Genomic DNA, 20677 nt, shown 5'->3' with positions numbered 1-20677 from the left:
GTGCGAGTGCGGGCCGGTAACACTCTGAAACGGCAGGTACCGCTCGGAGCCGACGCTCCTGAGCACACCTGAGCTACAGGCCGACGTCAAGACCTCGTAACATCTGTAGGATCATGTTCGATACTGACTTAATGATGACACCTTAGATGCATTACTTTTTCGTCGTCGATTTCCACACAATCGTCGTGATCCGTATCGTCAGATTCGGAACTGTCACGAAACAGATTCGAAAGCTGTGCATCTGCGCTATCATCACACTGCAATTCTTCTGCAGCCTCTAAATGACAATCTCTGTGGTATGCCTCGTCCTCACTAGACAGAAAATCACTGTCGTCTAGTACACTAAGTAACTGTTTCACTGTCAATTTAACTCTTTTCCTGCTCCTTTTCACGTAGCAAGGTCCTGGTGTCTGTTCATTAGCCGCCATTACGAACAATATACGTTCGATAACTGACCACACAAAACAAAATTTTACACGCTTTGATGCTAGCTTTGATGCTGCAACTAGACAGTAATCCGACAGTGAGCGCGGACGCTTATCGGCGTCAGCCGCACTGGCTCGTGGCTTCTTGTGACGCTTATAAGCGTCAGCCGCAGCGAAAGTGTTAAATGAATTCCATTCAGTAGCAGGTGTCGCTGAATGTCTGAGCTTTCAGCCATTGAGAAAGTTTAATCTTGTCTACATCCATTATTGTAGATCTAAAATCGAAGTTAGGCACTAAGTTTTCAGACTGCCCACTAGATGACAACACATCCAGAGGAAGTAATACTCACACAGATAAATACCATTCCTTCCAAGTCTTACATGCCTATGGAGGAGGCCTTCTTGCATGCTTCCCACTGACTGACATCTGCTTACTTCATATTCATACAGCACTTCTTGTGAGAGCTATGTAACAAACCCATTTTCTCTAGACATTCTTTGATTAAAATCAATATTATTGTTATTTTTATTATTATTAGTTCTATTATTATTATTATTATTATTGTGCTCACACAATTACTGCGTGTAGTAGTAATTCTTTTCTTACAGCTTTCCATAGAATTATTAGTTTGTCTGTAAGCTTTTGAAGACAGACAGACAGTTGCTAATTCAGCAGCCCATTTCTTGCTGACAGGAAGAAAAGCACAATATGTAATCATTGCTGAATATGCCACTATATCAATTACTTCAACAGAATGAGTATTTACTTTGTTTCACTTAATAATTTCCACCAAAATAATAGATTTACACACACACACACACACACACACACACACACACACACACACAGAGAGAGAGAGAGAGAGAGAGAGAGAGAGAGCCAGGAGTGCCATTTGACACCTTGATAGGGTAGGGTAGGTGTCATGTCAGAAGGGGTGGATAGAGGGACAGAGAGCTCGTAGGCGGGAAGAGTGGTTGAGGGTTGGCAGCTATCAGCTTGGAGGGAGGTTGCTGGCTAGGAATGTGAGAGGTAGGAGTGGCAGATGCGCAAGCTAGGCATGTGATGCAAAGATGTCAGAGCCAGTGAGTAACAGTGCACAATAAATGTGATAAGGTGAGAGGAGCTTGGAGTGGGTCATAGGACAAAGGAAGAGGAGCTATCACCCTCTCCCAATTCACCTCTTCTGGTCATCTTCACTGTACGCTGCTCCCCTCCACCCACCCACCCCCATTCCTGCTCTGATACCTGTGCATCACAATGCCTAGCCCACACACCTACCACTCCTCCCTACCACACTCGTAACCAGCAAACCGGCTGGTCCCTCCAAGTCACTAGCTCTCTCTCTCTCTCTCTCTCTCTCTCTCTAAACCCTCCCCACGTACCACTACCCCAACCCAACCCCACCCTAGTCGTCCTGCCGAACTGCACTCCTGGCACTGTGTGTCCAGCAGGTACTATGTAGGGGCACAGATCACAGATCTGCATGCGCACTTTTGTTCATGAGTGTGTACCCTAGTTTGAGAAAGGATTTACTCTGCAAGATAGCAGTTTTTTTCTGTCTTTCTTGTGTGTTCATGTTGAAGATTCAATGTTTTGATTTTTGGTGAGTTGCCTCCTTTACTGTGAATGTATTTACATTCTACTAGAACTTTCTTACTACAATTTTGCAAGACAATCATGATAATTACCACAAACAATACTTTTGGGTCTGTGAATGAATTGTTCTTGTGAAATAATACATGGGGTGTGATTCCGATCAGTGTTCACAAACTGCAATGATGGTTTCTAAAAAAAAAAAAAAAAAAATATATGAATTTCACTATTTGCTCTTTACAATGTGACAATTTGCATTGTGATCTCTCTATGTATTAGTATTAGCTTCAATCCCTGCATCATGATATCTTCTTGTGGCATCTTCTTGTAGTGGTAAAAATCACTTATTCCTTTTTCAGTTTGCTGCATCCTTCAAGATGGGAAGTGTCATAAGCACCTCCTACTTATTGTTTCGTCTGTCTGACCAGAAGACAGAACTTATACTTGTCATATAGAGGTAGATTGTGTGTGTGTGTGTGTGTGTGTGTGTGTGTGTGTGTGTGTGTGTGTGTGTGTGTGTCTCCATCTGCATTTGATGAAGAACTTAGATGACAACTTAATAATACCCAAAAATATACTTTCAAATGTTCCTGTCTGCCATTCGATCCTTCTTCTACGTGGTGGATAGTTGTCTATCCTACTTCATACTATTGCAACTACAGAAAATCTATGAGGTGCTATCAAATTCATTCTTATTATGTAGAACCTTCCATGTAAGTAAGAAACACAATCATTTGATACAAGGAAAGGAAGCAAAGTTTTTACTTAACACAAAAGAAAATAGCATGTGTCCCTCAGTTTTGTAACCAATGGTTCTTTCTCTGGAACCAAAATATAAATGTTACATGAAATTCAAAGGAAGAGGTGGGGGGAAAATGTCACAAACAATTATGAATCCATATAGGTTGTAGAATACTGCAATAGTGCCTTGACAGCTATAATATAAATACACAGTACACACATACTTGTTTTATTCCTTGGAAGCATAAAATGGAAATATTGAACTACTTCATCTATAACAGAGATATTAGTGGACGAGGTATCAGAAGTGCAACAACAACAAACAAAAACAATATTTCACTACACAAGTATTCCCACAAGCTATTCTTTTTGAAATGCACTGAACAATGGAAGGATTTATACATTTGCACATCCCATTGAAACACTATACAAAAGACAAATAATTTTTGAACACACTGACAAGGTACATATTAGTTAATATATAAAAACCAAACATTCACATGTTTTGATAGCTGCAATCAGGCACCTAGCTATGATATTCTTCATCATCAAATTCACTACTGTCACTATGGTCTGGAGAATCACTAGCTGCATCTTCTTGGCTTCCAGGCGAAAGTATTTCACACCTGGAAAAAATAAGAAATTGACAAATTAATTGTATTTCAGTTCAGTTGGCAATTTCCACATTAATGGATGTTATATTGAAAGAAAGTATCATTTATAAACAACTGAAGGAGTAACATTGTCGATAGACAGACATAAATAAGACTGAACTTTTGGCTATGCTTTTTGGTCCTTCCTCGGAGCAAAGAGACTAATAGACTAATACCACAGAGTGTGTGTTCCTCCCCCTCCTTCCCACTTAAAAGCAAACATTTACATATGTGAACAGTTAGCTGGTGTCATACCCTTGCAAAAGACAGAAGTTGGAGAGGAGTTGATGTGTAACATAACTGTTTCCACAAGTGACCTTGATGGCCTCTGACGGCATAGGATACGGCTGTGATGGAAACAGAATAGGTGTGCTGGGTAGATGCTTGGGACAGTTTGTGCACATGGGTCTTTCACAGGGACATGACCTCTATGGCAAGGGATCGGGAGTAAGAGTGGTGTCAAAATGCATAGCATAATACTACATTGCGAGGGAATGGAAGAACTGAGCAGTAACGCGGAAACAGCAAAGAATAATCAAATGGTGGAGAATCAGCAGCCAATGTACAGAAAGAGAACATGGAGACTGGATTGCAGGCTTTTTGCTGTAACTACCAATTCTGCATGTGCACAGCTCCACATTTTGAGCATGAAGTTCGTGCTTGATTTGGTCAATTGAAGCCACCCGGCCTGCTAATACAGAAACAGCTGCATAAGCAGCCTGCTGGCTGTGCCCACTGTTGTAATATAGAGGCGGAGTATTGTATTGTACCTTGTCTTCAAGGAGTATGTATTGTTCAAGCAATAAATTACAGGGTTCTTGGGTCAGAACACTTTTTGGCGATGAGGATGGGATTTGACTCCATGTGTTCCAATTCAATCACTAGTCCTTTGAGTTTACTTTTCATGGAGGCAGTGCTTAAATCCCTTCTTGAGCAACAGCAGGTGCGGACAGTTGCTACATCTACTTTAGCTACTACACTGGTATAACCTGTGGTTCTGCCAACAACATATCCACTGCAGTTCCCTGCGTGCGATGATGCAGCAGAAGACTGGGGTGCTTCTAATAAATGCCCGTGGCAACATTTCCAGGCATTTAGGGTAACAGATTTAAATGTTTGCAAGGCCCTTTTTTCTGTCAGGGATTTCACCTCACAGGTATCAGTTGTTGTGGAAGCTCGGCCCTTTACAAGAATCTCCAAGTCTTTCTTTTGATCTGATATGAGAGTTACTTTCTACCTATCACTGAAAATATACTTAGTTACTGCTACTCGTGTGCAGTTTTACCAGTACCTAAAGTAGCCAAAACAGTCATACAAGGCATTGGCAGCTGGACTACATGGACTTAGCTGCTGTTGTATTTTGTGACAAACATTCATAAGGAATCCTGTGCTGATCAGAAGGTTCGTGATGCAATCATACTGTTTGCTCCTGGTAGGGAAGTTCAAGAGTGAGCTTAGGGCATTAGAGAACATAGCTCAGTCATTTGAAGTTTCATTGGCTGCAGGTGGCCAGATAGAGGCCTGGTCTGAAGTTTCAGAAATCAATTGCTCTCACCCCTTCCAGCCTTCAGTCAGTTTGAAAGGAAACACACACACTATTGCAGCATTCCAGCAGACATCTCAGCATCATATAAGTAATCGGCATTTGTGACAACAGTCAGAGTCACAACAGTGACAGCTTCATGCTCTACTGCCTTCATACCAATACTGTTTCATTCAACACCAATGGACAGCAAGTCCCAAGCAGTGTAACGTGTAATAAGTGCCATAAGAAAGGACATGTTGCTTCTGTATGTAACTCCTTTCCAAATCTGAGCGAGGATGAAATGAACATGGACTGAACAATGTGTCAGCAGTGATGGTGTTTCAAAGGAAGTTACACATTGAAGTGCGTGTGTTTGACAAGTCATTGAGAATGCAGGTGGACATGGGTGCAGCAGCAGTATTGCTGGATTCTCAGACTTAAGTGGACTTGTATTCTCCCCCTGTAACTCCAGTGTCACAGAGGCTGGCTAGTTATAACAAATAACAGAATCACATTCTTGGACATTTTTCTGCACCTGTGACTTACAAGGCTATCGTTCATTCATTAACATTCCTGGCTGTGGACAATGCTTACACTGAAAATCTGTTTGATTTGGGCCCTTTTAAACTGTTTGGATTCTCCATTGATGATGAAGAGTATTTTGTTTCTAGTGCCAAATATTCCTCTCTATTTTCTCCAGAACTGGGTTCTGCTACAGAATTTCAAGCTTATATTACAATGAAATAGTCTGCTCGCCCTGTTTTTTCCAGGCTCACCCGGTATTGGTAACTTTACAGGATCAGGTAAAAGCAGAATTGGATCATCTTCAATGCCTTGACGTTATTTGACCTCTTTCTTCCAGTGAAGGATCAGCACCTCTGGTGATAGTCAAAAAACCTACCAGTGAATAACACCTCTGTGATAATTTTTTAAAACTCTATTAATGCACAGTCAATCATTGATACCTATCCTTTACCACGCCCTGACTGGCTATTAGCAAATTATTGCTGGGAGGAGTGGCACTATTTTCCAAAGATTGACTTGGGAGAGGCATATTTACAGTTGCCACTCAGTGAGGAATCCAAACTACTTCTAGTTGTCAATACCCCATTTGGGCTTTATCGATACCAGCGTTTGCCTTTTGGTATGGCAAATGCATCAGCTACTTTTCAACACTTTTTAGAGCAACTTATTACATCAGTTTCAGGCCACATCAACTACTTAGATAATATAGTAACATCTGGTGCCTCTACAGAGGAACATTTGCAGAACCTTCATGCTCTGTTTTCTGTTTCACAGTCGGCAGAGTTAAAGTTCAATATGGATAAGACACAGTCTTTTCAACCATCCATTATTTATTTGGGTTTTGAAGTGTCACACACTGGCATTAAACCACTGCTCCAGCATACTGATGCTATTGCCATGTTTCCACACCCCACATACATCAAGGGGTTACAGGTATTTTTAGGCAAAATTGTGTACTGTCACAAATTCAATCTGGAGGCTACTACTGTGGTACAACCTCTCCACACATTATTATACAGATGTTCCTTTCCACTGGTTACTAGCTTGTGACCGGGCATACAAGTTTTTGAAACCTAAGTTGCAATCAGCTCCTTGTTTGGTCACTTTTTCAGCAGTGCGCGCACTTTTAAAATTGCAGCCACAGTGGCTGAGGAACCTGTTTTAAATAAGGTTACCTGTTTTGCTTTGTACAACAGCTGGCTGGACTAACCTCTGGGCCATGCTTCTGATCCTTTGAGAAATTATTTTGTATTACAAAAATATCCTTCTGTATGGGGCAGAGTGCTGCTGTCAGCTACAGAGGACACCGCTCCTCAGGTTGTAGTTAAGTCCTCCCTTTGATGTGAGGTTATGCATTTATTACATGTGGACCACTGGGATGTGTCACATACAAAAACGTTGGCATGCAGTCTCCTTTTTGGCCAGGCACTGATAGGGAAATAGTGTGAGTTGTTGCAACCTGCCCTCAGTGTGTCAACCATCAGGTGGATTCCTGTCGTCCTTTGTCATAGTGGCTAGATCCACAGCCTCCTTGTAAAAGAATTAATGTAGATTTTACGGGACCTTTTTTGAAATTCTACTGGCTTGTAATTGATGCTTGTTCTGAGTTTCTGTATGTGGTATATTGTCTGCCTACTTCTGCAGTGACAACAATTTCTCCTTTGTCAAAAATTTTTGCGATGGAAAAACATCTTCCATATACGTCATTACTGACAATGACACCCAGTTCACATCTCACGAATCTGAAGATTTTTTTAAAAAAATGTGGTGTTCACCATCTCATGGCTCCTCCTTTCCACCCTCAATCAAGACTCAGATGAAAAACATGTTTTGGAAGTGTTACCAGAAGTATTTCTGGTAGAACTGTTGCACAGTCATCAGCCTCAGACACTGTTACATCTGCTTCATCTGATGCCAGCCCATCTGACAGCACCAGCACCACAATACTTCTAGTTGGTTGGTTGGTTGGTTTGGGGAAGGAGACCAGACAGCGTGGTCATCGGTCTCATCCGATTAGGGAAGGATTGGGAAGGAAGTCGGCCGTGCCCTTTCAGAGGAACCATCCCGTCATTTGCCTGGAGTGATTTAGGGAAATCACGGAAAACCTAAATCAGGATGGCCGGACGCGGGATTGAACCGTCGTCCTCCCGAATGCGAGTCCAGTGTCTAACCACTGCGCCACCCCGCTCGGTATACTTCTAGTCTGTCACAGTTGTTTGTGCATGGGGGTTTGGCCATCGGCCAAAATGAGTGCCGGTAGTAATCAAGAGTACCTGTGACCAATACTTCTGCGTCATCCGCACGGCTAAGGAGAGGGCATCGTGACACATTAATCCACCACAACCTCACTTGGGTGGCTGCGCATCAGGTGCACCTCCACGAGCCCCTTGTGGCCAGTGATCTCACCTCCTCCATAGTTACTGGTGGTGTTTTCACAACTGTCTCCTCTGTTGTGGGTGCCCCCTTCAGCTGTCTGGGGTCACGACGGGACCTCAGTCCCCGCACTGTCAGAGTCAATAATGCCGTACGATCATTTCTCCACTGCTGTTGCCTCCATTGCAGCTAGTGTTGCCTGTCGCACTGCCTTCACTTCAACCTCCTTCCCTGGATATGGATGCTGCACCTGTGTCACTTGTCCTACCATATGGCATCTCACAAGGGGTGGGTGGGTGCCGCACCTGTAAATGCTCACGCCAATTCCGACCCTGTGCGCTGGTGGCAGTGTGTCACCTGACTCAACAACTTACATCGAGTACAGAAGAAATGGATGTGATCACAGTGCTCACTTCTTTGCAAAGGAAGAGGAGTGCTGTAACTACCAATTATGTGCATGTGCTGCTTCATAGTTCATGTGCGAAGTTTGTGCTTGATTCAGCCAATAAAGGCCACCCAGCCTGCTAATATGACAGCAACTGTGTGCACAGCCTGTCAGCTGCACCCCCTGTTGGGACTAATAAATATACAGGGTGTTACAAAAAGGTACGGCCAAACTTTCAGGAAACATTCCTCACGCACAAATAAAGAAAAGATGTTATGAGGACATCTGTCCGGAAACGCTTAATTTCCATGTTAGAGTTCATTTTAGTTTCGTCAGTATGTACTGTACTTCCTCGATTCACCGCCAGTTGGCCCAATTGAAGGAAGGTAATGTTGACTTCGGTGCTTGTGATGACATGCGACTCATTGCTCTACAGTACTAGCATCAAGCACATCAGTACGTAGCATCAACAAGTTAGTGTTCATCACGAACGTGGTTTTGCAGTCAGTGCAATGTTTACAAATGCGGAGTTGGCAGATGCCCATTTGATGTATGGATTAGCACAGGGCAATAGCCATGCCGCGGTGCGTTTGTATCGAGACAGATTTCCAGAATGAAGGTGTCCCGACAGGAAGACGTTCGAAGCAATTGATCGACGTCTTAGGGAGCACGGAACATTCCAGCCTATGACTCGCGACTGGGAAAGACCTAGAACGATGAGGATACCTGCAATGGACGAGGCAATTCTTCGTGCAGTTGACGATAACCCTAATGTCAGCGTCAGAGAAGTTGCTGCTGTACAAATGAGGCTTCATTCCAACGTGATCAAATTGTAAATTTTTACAATCAACATGTGTGGGCTGATGAGAATCTGCATGCAATTGTGCAATCACGTCATCAACACAGATTTTCTGTGTGTGTTTGGGCAGGCATTGTTGGGGATGTCTTGATTGGGCCCCATGTTCTTCCACCTACGCTCAATGGAGCACGTTATCATGATTTCATACGGGATACTCTACCTGTGTTGCTAGAACATGTGCCTTTACAAGTACGACACAACATGCGGTTCATGCACGATGGACCTCCTGCACATTTCAGTCGAAGTGTTCGTACGCTTCTCAACAACAGATTCGGTAACCGATGGATTGGTAGGGGCGGACCAATTCCATGCCCACCACGCTCTCCTGACCTCAACCCTCTTGACTTTCATTTATGGGGGCATTTGAAAGCTCTTGTCTACGCAACCCCGGTACCAAATGTAGAGACTCTTCACGTTCGTATTGTGGACGGCTGTGATACAATACGCCATTCTCCAGGGCTGCATCAGGGCATCAGGGATTCCATGCGACAGAGGGTGGATGCATGTATCCCCGCTAACGGAGGACATTTTGAACATTTCCTGTAACAAAGTGTTTGAAGTCACGCTGATACGTTCTGTTGCTGTGTGTTTCCCTTCCATGATTAATGTGATTTGAAGATAAGTAATAAAATTAGCTCTACCATGGAAAGTAAGCGTTTCCGGACACATGCCCACATAACATATTTTCTTTCTTTGTGTGTGAGGTTGGGCCGTACCTTTTTGTAACACCCTGTATAGGCTAGAGCACAAGACTCTGCCAGCCACTTGTGTATTGCTAATTGTATTATAGCTTGTCTACCATGTGTATGTACTGTTTGAGCAAAAAATTAGTGTTCTTGGGTTAGAACACATTTTCAATATCATTTATTCTCCTTCCATTAGGCCATTGTCTTCACCTTTTGTGATCTCCCTGAATCCAGCAATGATCTGTTTGTAACCTGGCTAAGTTCACAAAGTGAATATGTGTACATGAGTATTGCATTTCAGTGACTTCTCTCGCCAACAGCATATACAGCTGGCACATGTAGAAGAAATATCTTCACAAAATGAACCCGCATCCTGGCCCACCAGACACAGACTTATTAGTTCAGAACCACTTTGAAGAAAACTAGAACATTTAGTAGGTAATCACTATTAGCAATCCATCCCCCCCCCCCCCCCCCCCAAATCCTGATCTAATACTACTTAAACTCTTTGCTCCCATCTACCATGTATCATCAAAAATATAAATCATGAAATAAAAACCTTCAAAATTATGGTTTACGACATGAAAATTTTTCCACTGAACTCTTCCATTTCTAGACAAAAATGAATAAGAAATGGGAAACACACTGAGTAATATAAAAAGCAAATGGCCCTGAGCAGCAGAAGTGGGATGAAGAAGAGAGTGATGTGTGCAGCAAAGCATAAAGAAAAGTGTGATTTTTTGTGGACACAGAAATTAACTCTTCTTGTTATCATTAACAGGAGATACTATAGTGGATACTAGCAGAGTACCCGGCATTGCCCAGGTATTCATTTACAGCTGTCCATACACACATATAGCTGTCCATACACACATATGCCACAAAGTGTCTGGCCTTGTGCTTAATGTTTATGATGTCATATCTCTTGAACTCTGTGTTGTACAATATTATAATTTCATAGGAACATTTAGTGGTATGTGTGGATACTGTCTGCACAATGTGTTGTCAATAGAGCTAGTAGCGACAAAGTAATAAATTTAAATGTCACACATGATGCAGCAATTTTCCCTGCATCTCATTGTTTATGACCTCTTACTTCATGAACTATGTGTTATCCAAGGATATAATTTTGCAGTTACATTCAGTGGTATACGTGTATGCCATCTGCAAAGTGTGTCATTAATAGTAATGTTATGCCTCATGCTGTACTTTTACTGCATGAACAGCAGAAAAGTAGTACGCAACAAACATTTTTCCTTTCATCACTTTGTAGGGGTTGTCAGCGAGATAACATTTCGTAAAGATTTGAAATTATGCATAAAATTTGTTGCAAGTTGCTAAGTGGTCTCATACTCAGATACTGGGTGAATCAAGTTGGGAAGTCACACATTGTGGGCTATGCTTCTTTTCACTCGCACCCCTGTGATATGTATGAGGGTGCTTTCTATCCCATAATTATAGTCGCTTGACAGTAAGATATATTTGTACATTTGTACCAAGTTTAGTTGAAATAGGTCCAGTCATTTAGGAGGAGATGTAGAACATACATGCATGCATGCAAGCATACTTACGCTTACACACACGCATGCGCCCCCCCCCCCCCCCCCCCCCCCACACACACTTTTCTAATATGTACGGATTAAAAGTCAAGAAAGATTTTATATTCACAAACAAACTGGAACTCTGCTTGTGAGTGTAATTTTATCCTACCGATTGTGTTTCCTACTTGTTTTATTAATCTTTGTTTATTGTCCTTATGGAAACTAATGTAATAATGAACTAAATGTTTTGACTCGTTCCACATCCATGTGTTAAAATGCAGAACTGGATCTACGGAATACATATTGCAATAAATAAAATAAATAAATACCTACCCAATTATAATTTACTAAACTCTGGCAAACTAGAATAGAAAAAGCAAGCCAATAAAGTAATTATTAGATCTACTTTTTTGTGCATTTGGTAGCAATCAATATATAATTTTGCTGACCTGAAATATGGAGTATATGAATAGCTATGTATCAAAATTTTAAATATGGTGTGGTAAAAACACTCTGTCATCTTTTGACTCTGCATTTTCATTACAATAATGATCACACTGTTGATTAATTTTGCATGCCTGAAGGTTCTGCTTCTTTATGGAATCTATAGATCACCATAAATGAATGCTTCAGATACATTAGTCACCCAGACACTCACAAAGCAGTCACATTACGAACTATATCAGTCTAGGCAGTTAAAACCCTTTTACCACTAAATTTCATCCAAAGAAGCAGACACAATAAAATATTAACCAAAGGCTAACAAAATAACAGCGTTCAATATGTGTCATATTTTTTCTTTAATAGATGTGTAAACTTCAAATTGTTTCATTTCTCTGAAGTGTTGGTAACAAAATTTCTTTTCCATTAGTAAGAGAATGCCAGGAAGCAGAGGAAAGAAGAACTGCTCTCTGTTAAGCTTTCATTATAAAAAGTCTTTAAAGAACTTAAATTCATTAGAAAGATGATAATGGGAAAAATGTTTTGAACATTTAACCTCAGCGATAATTAAGTGTTTGCATCTGGTATGTGAAAGAGTTTGTATCATTAGTAGACTCATATCTATACTAAGGTGTTATTCATCAGAAATGTAGAAGCAAAGCAGAATTTTACCGTATTCTAACATAAAATTTAAGTCATACATTATTAACAGATGAAAACCAGACGAAACGACAAAATGAAAATCATAAGGCATGCTAACAAAAATTAGAAACAGACATATTATATCAGAACAAACAGGAATGACTACTCCTCTGGTAATGGAATAGATTTCAGTTCTCTAAAAGAAATCACAAATGTCAACGAATTATTACTCATAGCAGGTGAGACAATGAAGACCCAAGACAAATACTCATCAAAAGATATAAAATTATTTTATTGAGATACAGAACATCAACTGCACTGCTTAATTTCAAAATAAGTTACAAGAATCATCTGACCATCAAAAAGCACGATTCCTTATTGAACGTTTTAAGTAAAAGGTAAGTTATTGTAATCATATGCAGGCTATGTGAAGGCAACAGCCTCTCAAAGCAATTATTGTTGAGAGCAGTCTCTTGCATCACCAGAACACAGTATTCTCTGTTCAGCATGCTGTCAATTGGAACACTCAGGATTTTATTTTTATATGCAATAACTATGTCTATGTGTGATCTTGCAGTCCGTATGCACGTACCTAAAACTAGTTTTTTTTAAATATGCATTGAGGCAGAGTTATCAGTGAATCAAGTACAGGCTGAATATATGATTTACATCACTCTCAAAGTTAGCATAAATCAGAAATGCTGAGTCACAGATAGGCACAACAAAGAGACAGTCACAAATAAAGCTTTCAGCACACACACACACACACACACACACACACACACACACACACACACACACAAAAATGCAACTCACACCCAACTGCAGTCTCCGGCAACTGTAGCCACACTGCGAGCAGCAGCACCAGTGGTGCATGATGGAAACAGCGACTGAGTGTGGGTAAGGAGGCTGGGGCAGGGAGTGGGAGGAATAGGAGGCGGGGGTTAGTGGAAAAGGGGAGAAGTAAAAGGACTTGGGTGCGATGGTGGAATGAGGGTTGTATAATGCTGGAAAGGAAACAGGGAGGCTGGATGGGTGATGACAATGACTAATGAAGGTTGAGGCCAGGAGGATTATGGGAATGCAGGATATATTGCAGGGAAGGACATTCCTCATTTCAAGGCAGAACAAGAGGTAGTAAAAACCCTGGCGGGAGAATGTAATTCAGTTGCTCCAGTCATTGAATTACATTCTCCGTCAGGGTTTCAGCTACATCTCGTCGTGCCCTGAAATAAGAGATGTCCTGACCACTATCCTTCCCACCCCTCTCACAGCAGTATTCTGCTACCTACCGAACCTTCACAATAAATTTGTCCATCCTTACACAACCCCTGCTCCCAACCCCTTAAATCATGGTTCATACCCCTGTAATTGACCCAGATGCAAGACCTGTCCCATCCTCCCAACACCACCTACACCAATTCACTCACAAACATCACATATCCCATTAAAGGCAAGGCTACATGTGATCTACAACCTAAGCTGCAACCACTGTGCTGCATATATTTGGGCATGACAACCAACGAAAACTCTGTTCGCATGAATGGCCACCAACAAATTGTGGCCAAGAAACAAGTGGACCACGTGGTTTCTGAGCACACTGCCAAGCACGACATCCTGCATTTCAATGACTGCTTCACAGCCTGTGCCATATGGATCCTTCTGACCAACTGCACATACCTGCCCTACTCTCTCTCCTTTGTCCCTGCGTGCTCCCACAGCACTTCACTGTCCGCCACCCCTACACCCCTAAACCCTGCTATCCCTCCCCCCTCCCCCTCCCCAGCCCTGCCTCCTCCTTACCCCCACCCAGTCACCATTCCTATCATGCTTTGGTGCTGCTGCTCGCAGAGTGGCTAGAGTTTTCTGAGACTCCAGTCATGTGTATTAGTTGCATGTGGGGGGGGGGGGGGGGGGGGGGGAGATGATGATGTCTATTTTTGACAAAGACCTTACAGGCAGAAAGCTTTATTTGTGACAGTCTTTTTTTTTTTTTTTTTTGTACTTATCTACGATTCAGCATCTCTGCTATATGGTAAGTGGCAACTTGCCTTTTCATAATATTGTTACATTCCACCCTGGATTTTCCAATGTTTGATTAGCATAAATCAGGGTTGGCTGTAACATCACAGCAATTTCATTATGCAGTGCACACAAATCAGACACAAAACCAGAACTAACTGGAGATTAAGGTTTCACTCTCATAACTCAGAGGGGGAGGGGGGGTGGGGGGGTGGGGGAATGAAATCAATAGTGACTGCTAAGAGACAACTATTTGCTTTTAATATTTATGTTTCATGTGAGTTAAATTTTCTATTAATGCAAGTATGCTGTATGTTAGATAAAAGTGTTTTCAGCTTAGTTTATAGTTTATAAATATATTATGAAACTAAAAATTTGCGCATGAAATAACAACGGGGAGAAGTTTTGGGACAACTCAAGTCCTATCTGTCAATCAAAAAATAATTGTTATGGCAATAACTCTTACAGTATTAATAGGCATACCTTGTCTTTTGGTCCATTTACATGAATTCACATAAGGTTACTGGCAATATTTTTGAAGTTATCAATTTTTAACTTTTTCATTTGCTTCTTTATTAATTTTTGACTCCCATAATCAGGAAGATTTTTTTTTCTTCATGCCCTTCAGGAAGTATGAAGTTGATACACATTACATGTTGTGGAGATGCTGAGCCATGATAGGCACAATAAAAAGATTCACGCAATCATAGCTTTCGGCCATTAAGGCCTTTGTCAGCAGTAGACACACATGCAAACACGCGCACACACACACTCACGCAAGAGCAACTTTCACACACATCTGCAGTCTCAGAGAGCTGAAACTACACCAGCTACCAGTTTCAGCTCTCTGAGACTGCAGATGTGTGTGAAAGTTGCTCTTGCGCGAGTGTGTGTGTGTGTGTGTCTACTGCTGACAAAGGCCCTAATGGCCGAAAGCTATGATTGTGTGAATCTTTTTATTATGCCTATCGCAGCTCAGCATCTCCGCTATATGGTGAATAGCAACTTTCCTTCTCTCGTATTGTTACATTCCATCCTGGATTTTACATTGTTTGATATTACATGTTGTATCTTTCTTTATCTTTTCTGTACCACCCTGCTCATTTTTTAATAAAGTGAAGAGCTTGTAGCTGCCAGAGTATCATTTTTTTGTATTAGATCTGTCTACTTAGAAAAATGAAACTCCATAACTTTTTAATACTGGTAACTAGTATGGCATGTGGAGGATTCTACTGAAACAATGCTGTACATATTTATGGTTGTGAAGTCCAAACAAGGCATGCCACAGCATCATGCAATACTTGCCTTCAAACTTTCTTGTGTGTTTCTTGTTTCTGGGGAGTTGGTTATAGAATGGGGGCTATGAGGGGTAATCTTACAGGTACTGCTATCAACAAAAACAAGAGATATATATCAAACAATAGACACAGCCAGAAAAACAATTATAACATCAGACAATACAGAATATGTAAGTGTTGAATATATAACTACTGAATATATAACTACTGAATATAAAGTAATAAAGCTTAGAATTGGCTTGAATAGAAAGAAAAGAGTTATTCAGTTTATTGAAGTCATAATTGTGAACTACAAAAGAAATGCATGCAAAAGTATCTCAGAACAGATTTCTATCTACAGTGTTTTTTCCTACTTTATTAGTGCTTATAGTGCAGTTCATCACTTATGACAGTCTTCTATATACATTTTAATGAAATTTCAATTAATTTATTGAAAATAAGGCTTCTAGCCAAATAATGCTCCAAAATTGAATCTATAAATTTCTTAAAGCACACGATTGTTCAGCACATTGATATAATAGGTCAATGGGCTCTATTGCAGTAAAATTCATTACTTTTATCCAGACTGTTTATGTTCTTTCAAGATAACTTGTCAGACAGTTCTACTAACATGGTTATAACAAGTTGTTGTATATCCAATACCAATTCAACAATCTTGTGAGAGTACAATTTTTGTAACTGATAAAACTCCCCTTCAAAGAAGAAACAAGAAACTGAACTGTAATAACTATCGACAAAAACAGTTTTACAGAATTTTCTGAAGATGGAGTCTTCTAATGGTTCTTACTGCTAGGCCACCTATTTCATTAGATGTACTTAATTAGAAGATGGTCCTTGAGTGTACAGTTATCTCTGCCACTACTGGGATGATGTACAGTTCTTTCAAAGGGGATTTAACCATCTTGATCTCTATGGTTATGATTAGTGAATGTTGTTTAATGCACAAGAGAGGCACTCTAAACAGTAACAATGACGCAAAGGTCACAGTTTAAGTTCATTCAATTGATTTTTTTACTGATGAGTAAAAAATCGAGAATACTCGACTTTGAAGGAATAGTATGTAACAGAATGCCCAATCAACATCAACACCGGAAAAATCAACTGAATGTAATGTTATAATACACCCTGAGAATAGCTGCTGCAAACCTACCACCCAGAGATATTTCATACATTGAGTCCAGCTAACTTCAGGCATCACATTGTGGCTAATTATTTGTCATTGCAGCAAAATGAACATAATGTGACCCTTGTCTTGCCAGACCTGGGGCAACTGAAATCATCATGTAGGGCTAATGTCAATCTCAATCCCACAATTAATGAGAGGTCAACAAATAAAATTTTGGATCAGTATAGTGAATGAATATCCAACAGGCTCACATCTTCTTCCATTTCTGTTAACTGGAGTTGGAAAGACTGTGCAAGAGAAATTCTTAGACTAATTAGAACATATTTCTGTTGTGTTAAGTTGTAACGTTAAGTCAACATTGTGAAATCCAACTCACTTTTATCTTGGTGCTACCGACCATGCAAATTAGACTTAACAATAATGTAGGAAAAGATAGACTGCTATTTAGTGTGAAGAAGACATGTTAATTTGCAGCCAGGCACAATTAAAGGACACTTACATGAAGCTTTCAGCCACAGCCTTCATCAGAAAAACAGAAACACTCACCATTCATACACACACATAAGCAAACATGTATGAATGGTGTGCATTTCTCTTTCGCTGATGAAGCCTGCGGCTGAAAGGTTCATGTAAGTGTCTTTTAATTGTGCCTGTCTGCAACTTAACGTGTCTTCTTTATGGTAAGTAACAATCTATCTTTTCCTACATTGTGGTATATTCTTACCTTGAGTTTCCATTGTTCAAATTAGAATTATTTAGATATGTTGATGACCTAAGCTTAACTCCAGAACAAATATTCATTTTACCCAAGTGATATTTAAATTTTTTAACAAGTGTCCAATATCACAAATCACCAGTTATTTACCGAGATAAGTATTGAATATCATATTGCAAAATGGACTTAGAAATGGGAAATAATATCAAAATTAAAAATAAATGTGAGTACCCCTAAAATGACACTGATACTAGTGACATTTCACAATCACAAAGCCACATATGCATCCGGAAATATTATCTTTATTTTGGTGTTTTGTGTGACTGAACAATTTGTATTCATACCGAGGGGGATACATTATAAAGTACAGAAGAACAGTCTTGGTTCCAAAACAGAATTTTTTAAAATTTTATTTATCCTCCAATGAAGCATTTCACATTACAAAAGGCATCTTCAGATTAACCTACGTGAAAAATACAACCTTTCATATAAATGGCATAACCTCAATTTACCAAAATTGTACTAGCAAGAAAAAATAAAACAACTTACTGGTAAACCGCAGTGGTCAGAATTTGAAAAAAAAAAAAAAAAAACAAAAAACAAAACACACTGTGCAGTGTCCTACGAGATAAAGAGTAAAATATATTGGAGTATGGCCAATAAAATGTTCACGAGCTAATAAACGGTCTAATGCACAAAAAGCCCAAAACACAAATAAAATAGGATATAGAACATGTTAAGTACATGGGAAAATGCACCTAAAGCACATGAAAGCCCCAGCAGGTAGTTAAACTTGTCATTTTTTTCTTACAAAGGCCTCACATTGTGTCCTATAAAACACCTCCTCAAGAATAATCAAGAAGTTATCAAAAGCAAATAACTGCCTTAGTTTCACAAGAAGTAGGTACATCCATGTACATAGGTAGCTGATTATCTCGTCAGATATGCGGCACCATCCACATCCACTAAAATGGGATCAAGCCTCCATAGATGTGTCAGACAGTAAGTATGTAGGAGCTGCAGTTGCTCATGCTCCCAGCTGTGCACATAGTATTGGGTATAGAAGTATAGGCTAGTATACACAGCTCACAGCAGATGGTGAATGTAGATGAAGAGCTGAAATAGCTATTAGGTTTCCACATATAATCACAAAGAGAAACATAACAAACAGTAAATCCATGTAAAGGTCTTACCTCATAACAAACAGTAAATCCATGTAAATGATCTCACAGGTAAATTTTTTTTACGCAGATGGGTCATAATAAACAAGAATAAATGAATTTTTAAACAATCAAAAATGATACAAGTTAATTATACACTACTGCGATGCAAATGAATAAAACCTACATGAAGGAACCAAGAGAACTAATTGCTCAGTGGGCCAGGCATATGTTTACTGACATGTGCAGAATTATAGAAGACAATAAGGGTAACTAGATGTGAGTATGGAGTTAACAAACTGCCTAAAAGAATAAAAGATAAAAATCTGTTAGAAAATCCATTATTAAGACAATAGGTAACAGTGAAAGCACATATTTGATGCATTTAAACAAAAATAGCTTACATTGAAACATATGAATGGCAGAGAAGAAAAATTGATGATCTACAAATTTTCTTGGCAGGAGGGAGAAATATATCAGTCCTTTGCCTAAGTGAACATTGGCTAACAAAAGACTGCATCAAAATCCTTAACAAATTAAAGAACTATGTTGTAGCCAGTAGCTTTTGTAAAAGTAGCAAAATCCATGGGGGTTCCCTGATACCAATTAAAAATTCTTTAACATTTAAAGTAAGAGATGGTTTTAATTTTATAAATGATGAAGTCACATTTGAAATGTGCTGTACAGAATTATAAGGGCAAAACATTGTAATAATTTTGATATGCAGAGTCTCAGGTAAAGAAGTAACAAAAGTATTTCTGTTTAAACTAGCAATATTATGAAAGGTGTAGTTCCATATATCAGTAAGTTAGCTTTTTATATAGCTAGTTTTAAATTTTGTTTGAGTGTGTTTTGGGCTTTTAGTGCATTAGACTGTTTACTGGTTTTCGAACATTTTACTGGCCATATTCTGATATATTTTATAGGGCACTACACCATGTTTTTTGAAATTCTGATCAAGGCAGTTCCTGCTGGGACATTTGAATGCATGGCATCCTATGAGCGAAACACAATATTTTGCCAGTAAGTTATTTTATTTTTTCCTGCTAGACCAATTTTGCTAAATTGAGGTGATGCCATTTATACGAGAGGTTGTATTTTTTCTCATAGGCCAATCTGAAGATGTCTTATATAAGGTAAAAAGTGTCACTGGAGGATAAATAGAATAAAAAATCCAGTTTTGCAACCATGACCATTTGTTCTTCCATACTGTTATCACTGATTGCTGCACCTCATCACCACATTATAAAGTGTTGTTAGAGCAGCTGCACTTGAATGTATTGTAGCTCTGTCATTGCCTGAGATAATGTAGTTTGAAACAACTGACAAATTTCAGGGCAGTTTAAAAATGATTGTCTGGATAGTATGACCACCTCCTGGCAGGCTAATATTTTTTTTTTTTTTTGATGGGTGGGACCATAGCCACCAACATTTTACATCTTATTTTGCTATATTTGTTTATCTCCACCATTATTAAAAGTTTCTCCCAGTAGCATTGGAAAAACCTGAACAGACTAAAGGCATCATTTGCGAAGTGTGTAACAACTACAGTAATTACTGTATCATGTTTCTCATCCTTATTAAATATTTACAAACACAGTTCTGAAAGTTGGCATATCAAAAAATACATGCCATAGTAATACAGGTAACAAAAATAATATATAAAGCTGTTCAGTACGACCTTAAAACATTTATGTTAAAACTGATGTTGTGTAAATGAATTATTAGTTCCGAAATATGTTGGTATCAGGTTGCAACACGAGTAAGCTAGCCGAGAAGAGAGACAGCTCTGGCATCAAATTTTTTTTCAAAATGGATTACCAGTTAGAATGTGGACATGGCTGGTGTTCATCTTTCGCAATACCAACAGGATTCTACTTACAGCATACATTCACATAATACTAAGCTGTACAAATTGATAGTAATTATTCTTCAGCAATCAAGTGGAGTAGCACTTTCTCACAAT

The 20677-nt window shown here is 39.6% G+C and overlaps 1 protein-coding gene across 4 annotated transcripts in view; it reads right to left on the bottom strand.

Moving 5' to 3' along the window:
- Positions 1-2973: 2973 nt before the first annotated feature.
- Positions 2974-20677, bottom strand: part of LOC124616726 (cytosolic carboxypeptidase 1-like) — a 514069-nt gene continuing 496365 nt past the window's right edge. For 2 of the 4 annotated variants that reach the window (XM_047145088.1, XM_047145087.1), the window contains exon 23: positions 2974-3386. In XM_047145088.1, coding sequence (XP_047001044.1) covers positions 3287-3386 — 100 coding nt within the window. In that variant the 3' untranslated portion in view covers positions 2974-3286. Of the gene's footprint in view, positions 3387-15717; positions 15800-20677 lie in introns of all 4 variants that reach the window. The other 2 variants (XM_047145090.1, XM_047145089.1) reach the window with 2 other exon arrangements.

The sequence above is a fragment of the Schistocerca americana genome, chromosome 5, assembly GCF_021461395.2.
Source record: "Schistocerca americana isolate TAMUIC-IGC-003095 chromosome 5, iqSchAmer2.1, whole genome shotgun sequence".
NCBI lineage: Eukaryota > Metazoa > Arthropoda > Insecta > Orthoptera > Acrididae > Schistocerca > Schistocerca americana.
The sequence above is the reverse complement of the archived record's forward strand: the minus strand, read 5'-3'. Positions and strand labels throughout refer to the sequence as shown.